Consider the following 13,671-nt stretch of genomic DNA (forward strand, 5'->3'; position numbering starts at 1 on the left):
CCACTCGGAGTGCGTTGCGTTGCTGACAGGCGGTGGGCCCCACAGCTTGGTGATCCTAAGTACCGGTACCGCCAAGGGTAACCTGCACGCGCAACACCTCATCCGATCCTGATAGGCGCAGCTGTGACATGGTCCGCTCCATGTTCATCGCATTGCGTGTGGCATGGAATGCTCGCCGTTCCCGACCCGACATGGCATAGACAGCTGGAGACAGTTCGGGTGTTTATTCCAGGTTCTTTGGGTACACCATGATGACCCCTCTCCCCCCGGGCCTCCATAAGCATCAATGTAATCATGATCCTCCCCATCCTCTTGAAAGGTAAGATGACATACGAAATGGTTACCACGAGTGTAGATGACAACTGCCACTAAGCAGCAACAGACCATAGGTCTTGGGTGTAGCAACTAGCCGTCATCCAACCTGGGGTATCATGCAATAAACTGTCATCAAAGCTGTTTGGAGATATCAAACAGAGTGACCTTTCACTCCAAAGCTCTGGGTGCGGGGCAACGGTGTCATCCACACAGCTGGATCCACATGTAGCCGAAGGGGGGTCCACCCGAGCCTTGCCCTATCTGGTGGCCCCCTGGGAAGCGGCCATTGCTCCCTAGCTCTACCCCTGCGGAAGGCGGCGCCCGCGGGTCCTCGGGGGGTTTCTGGTTCCACTCGGCGTCAACAAAGGTACGAAGCTGCGGTCCTTTTGTGGCCCTTGGCAGTGCATGATCACCTTGGACATTTGCCCAAAGTAATTGATCTGTAAGGAACATTTTGTGCTTCTCGAAACGGAAAGCAGAATAGGGGCAGACTGGCTTCGAGGTGCACGACGACGAGGGTCAAGACAACAGGACCCGAGTATGGTAGGTATAGCATACCAGCCATCAACATCGGGTAGGATGTGCGTGCCACTCGGAGACCTATTGGACCACCTCAATGCGGGGGAACCAACGACAAAGAAAGATGCGTGATGAACTAAAGACAACAACAGCAAAACAAAAAGGGGGGTTCCGGTTTGGAGAAGAGAACAACATCGACAACGGGCTTCCTTATCCAGAATTGCGTGTCTCCCCACTACGGAACCCCGTGCCTCGTCCCGTAGTGTACTCCGGATCAGTCCCCGTCATACAAGGCTTTAGGCCGGAGAGTGACGAGAGGGGAAACTGGAGTCAACCCACGGACAAGCGTCTAAGTGAGAGCCGGCACCGGACGAACCCCAATTACGGGGCCGCCCATGAGGCGCGGAGGGACAAGAACAACTTAAGTGGATGAAAATGAAAACTGTCCTGTCCGTCAAAGCCATTCCAAATCGTACCACGCCGCCTCCGTCCTCGAGGTTCCAGCTTGCGCTTAGATCAACGAATCGTTAACGACGTCCATCGTGACTCAATTAAGTGAGTTTCTGGGCCACTTGGGGTCTTTAATTTCCACTTGACAGAGGAACGGGTAACCTTGACGAATATTGTGGCAAGCCCACTTGGGTTGGGGGGGGGGGGGGGGGGGGTAAAAGAAGACAGTACAACACTGGGCATTCCCATGCCACAGGGCAGAGCACACTAGTGTAAAGCAGCCCAAAGCATTCCAATATTATCTCTTTGACCACTTTGACGAATGGATTGCATGGACGAGGACAATGGTCTGCAATGGTGAGCTGCTTCTAGTGTAGAGCTGACAGTCTTGCGTGGACACAGAGGAAGGCTGGAAGAACCGAGCTGCATTCCCTGTTGCTGAGCCAGGTGCTGGTCGACGCTGGCCGCCTGCTGATGCCGCCGGTGCTTGTTGCGGTGGAAGCTGTGGGGCACACAGTTGCCCACCTTGCATTAGCCTGGGTTTGCCTCCAGTGATTGTCCCACCAGGATCCACAGGGATACCCCGCGAAGTACCGGTACCTCTGACCCCTCGAAAACCCAGACCGCGGCATCCTGGAAATTGCGATTTTGTGCTGAATTGCCTGCCCAGCCAGTCATCCCCAATGGTTTCGAGGACGCGGGGCCGGTACCTTTTTTGCTCAGGCGTGGTTTCTGGCCGTGGTCCCTTCCGTTGCTCGCTCCCCCAACAGGACCAGAAAAGCAGAAGTGGAAGCTGTACCAACCGTCCCTGCAATTCTGACCTGCCCTCGCCGTGCCTGGCAAAGAATTGGATCGATCCGTTTCCTTTTTTTCCTCCCCTCCCATCCAAAGGCAAGCAAGCATCCCGTCTCTCTCTTCATCTTTCAACTCTCTCCCGCCCTTCTTCCCACCCCGTTCGATCAATTTTCCCTTCTCTTCATTCCTCCCCTTCCCTCCATCCACCATCAACATCCACACTCGACTGTGACCTCCGTCATCGAGTTTCTTGTCGTCCAACACAACAACAGTCTTTCACCACTCTCAATTGACTGTTTGCGTGTTCCTCACTTGAGGTAAGGAACAACTAGCTCGAGCTGTGTGAACGGCGCACTGGTTCTGGGAGCTTTCCCAACTTTCCCAACTTTGGACGTGCTGTCGCAATTGCAACTTGCGCCGCAGACCAGTAATTTCATTATCAGGGTGCTAACAGGAGCAACAAAAGCAGGCAACCGAACATAGGAAATCTTCACATACCTGAACTCTTCTAATCCACCACAATGTCTGCGAAGAGCATCCTCGAGGCCGACGGCAAGGCCATCCTCAACTACCACCTCACCCGTGCCCCCGTCATCAAGCCCAGCACGCTACCAAACCCGACCAAGCACAACCCTCCTCCCAGACTTGCTTCCCTCCACTTCGCCGAGGATGCCGATGTGAACGGTGTTCTCAGCCAGGCTGAGGTCACCTACCCTTGGCTCCTCCAGGAGGGCGCCCGCTTCGTCGCCAAGCCCGATCAGTTGATCAAGCGCCGTGGCAAGAGCGGTCTCCTTGCTCTCAACAAGACCTGGGCTGAGGCCAAGGCCTGGATTGCTGAGCGCGCCGGTAAGCCTCAGAAGGTCGAGCACACAGAGGGCGTCCTTCGCCAGTTCCTTGTTGAGCCGTTCGTGCCCCATCCTCAGGAAACCGAGTATTATATTAACGTAAGTCGTCCCATTGCTGGATTGGCCAAGGTCATCCACAAATGAACTGCACGCTAACGTGAAACAGATCAACTCCGTTCGTGATGTAAGTGTTGTCGCCTTTTCCAGTCGTCTTGGCAATTCGTCGAATCATCAGAAAGGTCCCACATGCAAGTGCATCCGAATGAAGGTGTCGCCAAGCCCAAGAGGTCCGATGTCCGCATCCCGATTCAAGTCGAAACAAATTCGTGAGGCAGCGGGCCTCAGTTTTCATATACTTTGGAAAAAGAGAAAAAGAAGATTTAGGGGGGAGGTTGAGAAAATTGGGGATGAGAAGCACATTTTGAGTCGTGTGCATGACTTGTGTTGCCCCTGCCAGTCTACGGACGAACGGAGGCTAAACCCAATTCATGTGGAGCGGGACACACCCACCGCCCCCTTTGCGATCCTCACCACCACAACCCCCCCTCAACCCCTACCCAAACCCCATCACAACACGTGGTTCCCCAAAAGAATTGCCAAACTTAAAATAAAGTTGCGGAAGCTAACTGCACATCATGTAGGGTGACTGGATTCTCTTCTACCACGAGGGTGGTGTTGATGTCGGTGACGTCGATGCAAAGGCCGAGAAGATCCTGATCCCCGTCGACCTTTCACAATACCCTTCCAACGAGGAGCTTGCGAGCACACTGCTCAAGCATGTTCCCAAGGGCATTCACAATGTCCTTGTTGACTTCAGTAAGTTTTACCTGTCAAATCAAGCTTAACCGGCCAGTCTTGGCGGTGCCCTGTCAGGCGTCGAGAACCCACACTCTTCATCCTGATAACCATCCGGGGTTGGCGGATGCATGACTCGATCATTAGTACTAACAGCCTCTCACAGTTGCCCGTCTCTATGCCGTCTATGTGGACTGCCAGTTCACCTACCTCGAGATCAACCCCTTGGTTGTGATTCCCAACGAGGATGCCACCTCTGCCGAGGTTCACTTCCTCGATCTTGCTGCTAAGCTCGACCAAACGGCCGACTTCGAGTGCGGCAACAAGTGGGCTATTGCCCGCTCTCCCGCCGCCTTGGGCATTGTTGCTCAGAGCTCTAACACCGGTGTCAACATCGATGCCGGCCCGCCCATTGAGTTCCCCGCTCCCTTCGGCCGTGAGCTCTCCAAGGAGGAGGCTTACATTGCTGAGCTTGATGCCAAGACTGGTGCCTCGCTCAAGCTTACTGTCCTGAACCCCAATGGCCGTATCTGGACTCTCGTCGCTGGTGGTGGTGCCTCCGTGGTTTACGCCGATGCCATTGCCTCGGCTGGTTTTGCTGATGAGCTTGCCAACTACGGTGAGTACTCTGGTGCTCCCACCGAGTCTCAGACCTACCACTACGCTCGCACTGTTCTCGACCTCATGCTCCGTGCTCCTGTCTCTGAGAAGGGTAAGGTCCTTTTCATCGGTGGTGGTATTGCCAACTTCACCAACGTTGCTAGCACTTTCAAGGGTGTCATCAAGGCTCTTAGGGAGTATGGCAAGGCCCTCATCGAGCACAACACTCAGATCTGGGTCCGTCGTGCCGGTCCCAACTACCAGGAGGGTCTCAAGAACCTCAAGGCTGCGACACAAGAGCTCGGACTCAATGCCAAGATCTTTGGCCCCGAGATGCACGTCAGTGGTATCGTGCCTCTGGCATTGGTCCCTGGCAAGTGGGAGGAGAGCGGTGCGGTGGAGTTCCAAGCTTAAAAGGCTGATGGGTGTGGCGCACATGGTATTATAAATATTTCATTTCTGGTCAGGGAACGGGGAGCGGGTTTGGTTCATTTTATCCTGGTGCATTTAATGCGGACATGACAGAAGATCCCAATAGAGCGAGAACTCGCATGGAAAGTTGTACACAAAAGCTTATCTCAGATGAAAGGTCGGCATGTGAAGATGATATGGTGTCATTGAGCTCTGCTAATTACCCATGAAGCGTTGATCGTAAGGTGGTGATGTGTGTCTGGTTGAGGCTCGTCCAGCTAAGTACGAAACGTATCTACTTGAATTTACAATACTACTAGTTTCTCGGCATGTCTAACTTTGGTGTTCATCATGTGCTCCGAGTGATGCTGAGTTAGCGAGTCTCGTTGTCTGGTTTTGATGGGCAGTGTTCGAGAGCCTGCTACCTTCCCTTCTAATACTCTTGAGTTGTTGAACGGTGAGGTATAGGAACAATAAGAAAATTATACGATATCAGTGCCCTTAACGACCCGCACCATTTTGACTAGGAATCCTGGAGACCACGATGTTATTCAGGGGAAAGCGGACCGGAATACGAGGCTTTTGCCTTAGTGTCTGTGGCCGTATTCATCCTTGAATCGACTTGCTTGGCAAGGAGATACACAATACGAGCTCGTAGCGTGGTTCTATAGCATATACAGGGTGTTGAGGGCAGTAAAGGTAATTTGAGCGTCGAAGCTTTTCGCCTTGGTCGTCAACATGTCTGAATGTCTCTAATACTGATGCTCAGGTGGCCGTTGTTGGATCATGTCAAATGATGTAGTTCTCTGGCCGTCCTATTTCGCGGAGATATTTGTAGTAGGCAAGCACTCCAAGTTCCACTTAAAGTTCAAGAGCGTAGGTACCTCTGGCTCCATGTGATTGCCATGGGCCCCTAACGATACGATGCCTCACACATAAACACACAAACACAACCTGAATAAAGATGCACAGCATCGGGGAATACGGAATAGTAGTTGGCGTCGTATAATATCATGAGAATTGTATGCATGGTATCATCCTGTAGGGGTATTCATATACCTGAAACGCTATGCGAAAAATCCAAAACGCTACACATGATGATAGTAATGCCCACAAAAAGCCAAAAGAGGTCATCGTGCTTGTAGCATAGCTCTCCTCTTTATCCGCGACGTCCATCCTCATTCTCACTGCCCTGCTTCGGACCGCTCGCTTTCTTCATCCTCTCCTCCGCTGCCTTGGCCAGGATCTCCCTCCGAGTCAACCCAGCTGATTCAGCCGACGTAGACGACGGCACCGCATCACTAGCACCCAACACATACGTCCCGCCTGTCCAACCTCCATGATCCATCACCATACCTTCCTCTTCCTCCCCCTCATCTGGCGACTCGTTCACAGGCGCAGGCCCATACTCGTACTCCGCCCCACCCACCACCCTCCCGTTCTTGGTATAATCTGCCCTTTCCACCTCCCTCTCAATCTGCTTGCATAAATCCCAAAACTGCCTGTCGTGATCCCCATGCACATTGTGCGCCAGCTCATGACACAGCGTCTTGCGGATCGTCTTGTAATCTCTGTACCCATCGTACGCGTCCGTTCGTAGTCTAAGTTCGATCACCTCCCCTTTGTTGCGGTTCAGTCCCAAGATGCGGGTGGTACCCTCGTGATTAGAGGCGGTATACTGCCCCGGGTCCATTTCTGTCAATAAGCCGACGGTGAACTGGTGGGAGCGCATGGCGGCGCGGATGCCGGGGTCCGAGGCGAGCCGGTTAAGAAAGGAAAGGCTCCGGGAGGGGTTGGGGAGGTGGGGGAGGGGCCGGATGGTTTGGAAGGTGAAGCGGGTGTCTGAATCTGTTGAGCCGTTGATGGTGTGGATCCCACCGGCACCGGGTCGTTGGCTACTTGTTGGAGCCGCTGGTCGGCCTTTGTAAGCCATGCGCCGCTGGGCTTGGAGGGCTGCTTCGCGCTTGGCGATCGAGGCGGAGGCAGCGTGGAGGGATTCGAGGGCTGATTTCTTGGGGGCCATGAAGCGGAGGGAGTTGCCGGCGTAAAGCTGCATGGGGAGGGCATCGTCGTCTGGAGTCTTGAGGAGGGATTTGGTCTTTGTTGTTGTTGATGATGATGGTGGCGACTGGCGCTTCTCGACGATAGCTTTCGATTTCGAAAATTCATATTCAGGCCATTGGTGGCCGAGGGCCATGAGAATGTCCTCGAAAGTGGTGTCGTCCCTAAAAAGCCAACTTTGGGAGTGTTTCTCAGGGGCGAACTTGATTGTCATTTCGAAGTGTTCGCCATCGTTAATGTATGATGTGCTGACCTCTGATGCGAGTGGCAGCGGTGCGCCTTTTGGCTGCGACTCTTGCTCCGAATCGTTCATTATGATTAGTATGGACTACTCGATAAGAACTTGCGTAATTCTGAGTAGTTCCGCCCTCGATCTTGATAGCTGAGTTGAAGAATTAGGAGAGCTGATATAGATGAGATCTTATTTAAAGGTCGTGATTGCAAAGTGTTTTTGATAGCTGTGTACCCAAAACTCCAAGATCAATGCAAGGAAGTTTGAGCCGTAAGGGATGATGATTTGTTCTATTTGCAACTGCGTGAGAGGTTTAAAGTTTGTTGTCAAGTGCAAGTTGATGGCATCAACGATGGATGAGTTCAGCACAGATTATACCTGCTTGACGTTGCTTCGTAATCAATCGAGTAGTGTACCGGTTTGGCGATGCGCACGGCACTAGTTCGTTGCAAAGGAATGTTCTATGCAGCTTCCAGAACAGGAGGTCATCCAGACGCTGAATGGCTGCTTTGTCATCACGGCATGTTCAGACGTTCAACAGCAGCACCTGATACTGGAAGCAATGAGGGAGGCAAATTCCAGATCACAAGATGCGATGGAAAGATGTATTGAAGCCGACTGCTACCGACAGATTTACAAATCGTCATTGCCGCTCAGGTACTTCAGTTATGTGCCTGTCCGTGCGAATAGACAGCAGCGGTTCTGTGTGCCTGCATCAGAGCTCCCGTGAGAGTTCGGGTGTCGTTCCCTGTGACATTTTCTGTGACAGCGTGAGTGACACAAAAGTCATATGTGTGGCATTGAGAAACAATAGAAGCTCTCATAACTTCCTCACAGCCGTTTTGACAGGTCGTGGCCAAGATCTTGAACAGCACCTAATCTCAAACAGAGGCGGCGCGGGAGTGTCCCTCTGTCATCCCATCGTTGTGCAGGGATAGTACGAGTTGTAAAATGGTTTATGGAGACCATGGAAATCACATTTAATCTCAGACAAAGGTAGCATGCCGGCGATCGTCAGTAACCCAACAGCCTTATTCCTGCTCCATGAATCCGTCACAATAACTTTAGGACTGGAACCACACTCACACTTGGCTTTTTGAAGTATGTAGGTCGGGTATTTAACATTGATACATTTCACCTACATAATACAAGAAGAATGTGGAGAGAGGATTGGATCCGCAGATAAATGGGAGGAGGTTGCAACGGAAGATGACTTGATCCTTCTCAGATTAGCGCGACACTGTTCACAAGAACGCCCAGAACAAAGGGTGCCCCCGTGTTGTTTCCAAAGAAATGGTGATAAACGGCCGAATAAGACTGCAATTGGATGAAGCAGTAATCAAGGGGAGTTATGAACTAGCTACCTCAGGTGCCACAGTCCTGCGCGGCAGGGGAAAAGGTATCCAATACCTACCTACCCTGACACTTGGCTAACCTCGCTAGCTCGCTTGTGTGGAGCGGTGCCCCCATGGGCCTTCCCAACCACGCCGAAATCACCATGACACTTCCTTCACTTGCTTGCCCGTGTTCGGCTTGGGGTGTGCCGCCCCTGGTATCTTGGCCTGTTCCAACTTGCGCCTTGGAATCTCCCTTTTCTTCCTTGCTTTCCTCTCTTTCCTTTCTATTTCGTCCCCGTCTTTTCCGTACAACGCATCGACTTTGGCGTCTTGTTGGAGTCGCATTCTCTGCACCTTCTTTAATTCCTGACACTCGTTCGTCCGATTTGCCTGATCTGAGGCTCCGCTCTTTCTTCTTGTCGCTCCTTTAGACAGCTTTGTTGTGATTGCCTGCCGACCGCCGTTTTCTCATTTCGAGTCTCCGTTGCCCTTCGATCTACTACTACTAGTATTTGGGCAGATCACCAGAGCAACAACTCGTCGTCAATCAACAACCGAACTCGGTCATCTCGACTTGCAAATCCAGTAGCTGCGGAATTTCCAGACCCCATCATACTATTGCCATGCTTGTAAGTATGCGCCGGCGCAGCCTCTTCGGCCGTGCTATATGCAGTTGTACTGCAGTAGCATGTACATCAAAGTGGCACGCATGTGAACGTTGGGGGAAACAGCCGCAGTGACTGACGCTACATGTGACTGTAGATCCAATCGACTCTTATCGCGCTCAGCGCGACCCTCGCGGCCGCCGTCAAGCCCTTGACGGTCAAGAACCAGTTCTTCGTCGACCCCAACGACAACATCTTCCAGATCGTCGGTGTCGCCTACCAGCCCGGTGGCTCTGCTGGCTACAATGCCGCCCTCGGAAAGGACCCCCTCAGCGATGGCGATATCTGCCGCCGTGACGCTGCCATTCTCCAGATTCTCGGCGTGAACACCATTCGTGTCTATAACTTGAACCCGGATGTCAACCACGACGAGTGCGCCAGCATCTTCAACGCCGCCGGTATCTACATGATCCTCGACGTCAACTCTCCCCAGGTTGCCGGCTCCCTGCAGAACTACAACCCCTGGGAGTCGTACTATGACACCTACGTCAACCGTACTTTCGCCGTTGTCGAGGCCTTCAAGAACTACGACAACACCCTTGCCTTCTTCTCCGGAAACGAGGTCATCAACGACGCTTCTTCCGCCGGCCAGGTCCCCCCTTACATGAGGGCCGTCACCCGCGATATCAAGAACTACGTCGCCAAGCACTGCGACCGCAAGATCCCCGTCGGCTACTCGGCCGCCGATGTCCGTGACGTTCTCTTCGACAGCTTCGAGTACTTCACCTGCGCCGAGGACGGCAAGTCCGACGACCCTAGCCGCGCCGACATCTTCGCCCTCAACAGCTACTCCTGGTGCGGCGACAGTGACATGCAAAAGTCCGGCTACGTCGACCTCGTCGAGGGCTTCAGCAACACCTCCGTCCCCGTCTTCTACTCCGAGTATGGCTGCAACGAGGTGAAGCCCCGTATGTTCACCGAAGTTGGCGCCATCTACGGCAAGGATTTCAGCCAAGTTTTCTCTGGTGGTATCGTCTACGAGTACACCGAGGAGGAGAACAGCTACGGTCTCGTCAGCGTCAACACCAAGGACCAGTCCGTCACCCTCCTCAAGGACTTCTACACCCTCAAGGATCAGTTCGCCAAGCTCGACTGGAAGAAGATTCAGGGCGTCAAGTCCGCCAAGGACGGCTCCGGCCCCAAGCCCCCCAAGTGCGACTCCAAGTTGATCCAGTCCAAGGACTTTGACGGCAACTTCACCCTCCCCGCCATGCCTCCCAACGTGCCCAAGATCCTCGCCAATGGTGTTAGCCCCAAGCCCAGCGGCAAGCTCATTGAGGTTACCAACTTCAAGTCCAAGTACACTGTCAAGAACGCCGATGGTAGCGTCATCTCCGACTTGGCCGTCAAGCCCCTCAGCAACGACGAGAGCAACTGTACGTATTTTTTCTCTCTCCTTTCTTCAGTATCAAGGAAAACCTTGACTAACAAAATCACAACAGCTCCCGGCACCAACGATGCCAAGATCCAATCCTCTGGCAGCGTCACCTCCTCCTCCGGCAACTCCACCACCTCGGGCTCCAGCTCGGAGGCTACGTCCGACGCCAAGAACACCAGCGGCGCCGCCGGCAGCGCCGTTGCTATGACCGTGCCCGCCATGGCCATGGGTGCCTTTGCCATCTTTGCCGGTCTCGCCTTGTAGATGAGGCACCGGCACGTCAGAGCGCTGGCTGTTTAGTCGGCGGTTGTCATTTCTGCAAGTAAAAATAGGTCATCAAGAAGATGCTATAGAGTTAAACCGATTGATAGCGCAAGTTGTAATAATCTGAAAGGTCATTATGATGTTCCGCCAAATTCCTTTTTTCGCCTTTGGTGCTATTGTTACTGCTGGTGGTCATGGAATAGTTGATGTAAAGTCTTGTGCTGTTCCTGGGGTCTGTAGGCGCTCGAAATCGAGCGGTTAAAGCTTTGCTATGTTTCCTTGAGGGGTGTGGTGAGAAAGGGATGGAGTTAAAGTTGAGGTGAATAATGCAAAGGAGGCAGAGAAAGTGAGTGAAAGTTGGTAATTACCCGAGTGTAGTGATTAGTGAAGGATCGTACATGGTGACTATTATCGTGATACCGGCAAAGAGGACATTAGCCGCTCTCTAGTGGTGCCTCTAGATTACCTCTAAGTAGCTGATAGTCCGCTCGTTGCTAGGCGGTAGCCTGTTCTCAACAACGCCTTTACTAATCGTTTACACTCCTTCACCATGACCATATTCCTTCCCTTGACGTGACAAACTTGATGAAAGCAATACGAGTTCATCCGCAAACCGACCATCTAACGACACAAGAAGATGAATGGTCTTTCAAGGGGTATGAATTTCAAGTACCGTATCTATATACATAGTTACCACATGATAGCCGCAAATCATCCTTTTCTATATCCCAAGATCAGTAAGCGGCATCTCGTTCCAAAGCCTCTTTTCTTCTTTTGCTTGTATTCATCACCCACAACTACTCTCTACTCATCAACCCGATTCAAAATCGCCACGCCCTCGACATGCCCCGTCTGCGGGAAGAAATCAAACCCGCGAATGCTCTCAATCACATAGCGACTCATCTTCTTCTCCCCCTCCGTCGGATCCACAAACGCTTCCCCAAACGTATCCCCCACGCGGCCCCTGACCAACACGCCGACATCGCGCGCCTGCGTGTGCACGTTGCAACTGACATACACCACCCTCCTGGGCGCGAACTGCATCAGCTGCCGCAAAAAGCTGGCATCGCACCCCTTGCGAGGCGGATCCAGAACCACCACGGTCTCGTCCGCGTCGAGTTGCGCAACGGACTCGAACAGCTTGGGCGCGTCGGCCGCAATGAACTTGCACTGCGACTCGTCCAGCCCGTTCAGGCGGGCATTGCGCCGTGCAAAGTCAATGGACTTGTCGGCGATGTCGATGCCGATCGAGCCGCCTGGGAACAGGGAGGATTGGGTGATGGTGAAGAGGCCAGAGCCCGAATAGGCGTCTATTAGGTTCTTGATGGGCTTGGCGCCTTCCGGCAGCGAGGGCGGGAGGATGTGTTGGCGGATGTGGTCGGTAAAGGGGGAGAGGATGGAGTTGTTGTTTTGGAAGAAGGAGCCGGCCGGGTTCTGGAAGATGAAGGAGTCAATGTACTCGGTCGAGGTGGCGTTGTTGTCGGTGATGCACGTCTTGAAGTCGGTGTAGCTGCCGTCGGCGGCGGGGGTGGCGATGGGCGTGGAGAGCACGCCGGGCTTGAGATCGGGAACGGCGATTTCCGAGCCGTCGGCGGGCTTGGGCACGCGCTTGGTGCTCTCGCGAAGCAGGATGGTGGCGCCGCGGGTGTACGAGGCAAATTCCTTGGACATGCGCTCACGCTCGGCCGTGAGACCGGCGCGGACGGCGTCCGTGGCGATCGGGCAGTCCTCGATGTCCATCACCTTGCGCAGACCCTTGGGGGTGAAACCGATGGGCGGCATCTCCTCCATGGGCTTCTTGAAGCCGCGGCGGTTGCCGCCAGGGGGGCCGTCGAAGTGGGGCGTCAGCTTGGTGCGGTAGCCGTACTGGAGAGGGGAGCCGATGGTGTCGAGAATCTCGGGAACAAGCTCGGGAGAGAGGTTGGAGAAGTTCTTGTAGGCCTTGACCACGATGCTGCGCTTGTGCTTGAGCTGCTCCGAGTAGTCGAGCATCTGGAACTGGCAGCCGGAGCACTTGGCAAAGTACTTGCATTGGATGCGGCTGTCGTCGCGGAGAGGCGAAGGGGTGAGAACCTCCAGGAAATCGGCATGCGAGTAGCCGTCTTGCGGTACATGGCGGTAGACGCGGGCCTTGACAACGTCGCCAGGGACCGTGAAGGGGACGACATAGATGTGGTTGGAGTTCGAACCCTTCTGCCTGGCAAGACCATCACCGGTGGAAGACAGTGATAGCACCTCGGCTTCGATTTCGGTGCCCTGCGCAAGAAGCTCCTGCTTGGTCTCGGCCTCCTCCGTCTTCTCCTCCGCCTTCTCCTCACCCTCTACCTTCTCAACCTCCGGCTTGGCCTCAGCCTGAGCCTCAGTGGCTCCCTCGTCGACCACATCGGCCACAGTCAAGGTCTCAAGAAGTGCATGGATATCGTGCAGCAGAACTTCCTCCGGGGATCCTTCGGACGCAACCACAACCTTCTTCTGCTTTTTCCTGAACTTTCCAGGCTTGCCGTTAAACTGTCTCTTGCCCATCTTGTTATGCTGATGGTGCTGCTTATGGAACCCGTTGTCCTTGTGGAACTCGTTGTCGAAATCTGCTTTGGATGTTGATGCCGTGTAGTGGCTCGCTGACCTGGCCCAGGAGAATTTGTTATTCGGCAGCGCCAATTGGCTACGGATGGATGCTGATGTTGTGGGTTTGATGATTGATCGAGTGAAGAGAAGTCGGGCGGTTGCCGACATTGATGGGTTGTGACGCAGAAACAGTCAAAACCCAAGTGAGGCGGACGAGTGAGATGCAGATGCCCAAGTCCGGTTCCTGCGTCCAATATCTCAACTCTTCTCCTTTGGTGAAGTTGGGATGAATCGAGGTCCTGTCGCAGAATTTTGACTTGTGATCCGAATAGGAAAGTGGATGACAGGGAGAACCTGAGTGGTCGATGGAGTCTGGATTTTCTGAGTAGTGCGCACGGGCCACACAGCCTCTAAACTCACCCCTGATCATGACTCGTTC

General features: G+C 53.6%; 5 protein-coding genes across 6 annotated transcripts; 2 read left to right on the top strand and 3 right to left on the bottom strand.

Annotated features, from left to right (window-relative positions):
* Nucleotides 1–368: 368 nt before the first annotated feature.
* NCU06784 (hypothetical protein) lies at nucleotides 369–768 on the bottom strand (the record flags this gene model as incomplete). The annotated part of the gene is made up of 2 exons (XM_958532.1): nucleotides 369–421; nucleotides 525–768. 2 exons carry the CDS (start codon nucleotides 766–768, stop codon nucleotides 369–371), a joined length of 297 nt encoding a protein of 98 aa, XP_963625.1.
* Nucleotides 769–1,848: 1,080 nt separating this feature from the next.
* NCU06783 lies at nucleotides 1,849–5,060 on the top strand. Of its 2 annotated transcripts, none has more exons than XM_011395287.1 (5): nucleotides 1,849–2,396; nucleotides 2,549–3,023; nucleotides 3,091–3,108; nucleotides 3,566–3,740; nucleotides 3,886–5,060. In XM_011395287.1, exons 2-5 carry the CDS (start codon nucleotides 2,601–2,603, stop codon nucleotides 4,731–4,733), a joined length of 1,464 nt encoding a protein of 487 aa, XP_011393589.1. In that variant the 5' UTR covers nucleotides 1,849–2,396; nucleotides 2,549–2,600; the 3' UTR covers nucleotides 4,734–5,060. The 2 variants fall into 2 exon arrangements, with proteins under 2 accessions (XP_011393589.1, XP_011393590.1); XM_011395288.1 differs by having other exon boundaries at nucleotides 2,126–2,396; nucleotides 2,546–3,023.
* Nucleotides 5,061–5,732: 672 nt separating this feature from the next.
* Nucleotides 5,733–7,419, bottom strand: NCU06782 (zinc metalloproteinase). The gene has a single exon (XM_958530.2). The coding sequence runs from the start codon at nucleotides 7,102–7,104 to the stop codon at nucleotides 5,890–5,892; it is 1,215 nt and encodes a 404-aa protein (XP_963623.1). The 5' UTR covers nucleotides 7,105–7,419; the 3' UTR covers nucleotides 5,733–5,889.
* Nucleotides 7,420–8,536: 1,117 nt separating this feature from the next.
* Nucleotides 8,537–11,101, top strand: NCU06781 (1,3-beta-glucanosyltransferase Gel2). Its single transcript, XM_958529.3, has 3 exons — nucleotides 8,537–8,989; nucleotides 9,123–10,401; nucleotides 10,468–11,101. Exons 1-3 carry the CDS (start codon nucleotides 8,984–8,986, stop codon nucleotides 10,665–10,667), a joined length of 1,485 nt encoding a protein of 494 aa, XP_963622.1. The 5' UTR covers nucleotides 8,537–8,983; the 3' UTR covers nucleotides 10,668–11,101.
* Nucleotides 11,102–11,270: 169 nt separating this feature from the next.
* Nucleotides 11,271–13,561, bottom strand: NCU06780 (tRNA (uracil-5-)-methyltransferase). The gene has a single exon (XM_958528.2). The coding sequence runs from the start codon at nucleotides 13,398–13,400 to the stop codon at nucleotides 11,472–11,474; it is 1,929 nt and encodes a 642-aa protein (XP_963621.1). The 5' UTR covers nucleotides 13,401–13,561; the 3' UTR covers nucleotides 11,271–11,471.
* Nucleotides 13,562–13,671: the final 110 nt, after the last annotated feature.

Source organism: Neurospora crassa, linkage group II (assembly GCF_000182925.2).
Source record: "Neurospora crassa OR74A linkage group II, whole genome shotgun sequence".
Classification (NCBI taxonomy): Eukaryota; Fungi; Ascomycota; class Sordariomycetes; order Sordariales; family Sordariaceae; genus Neurospora; species Neurospora crassa.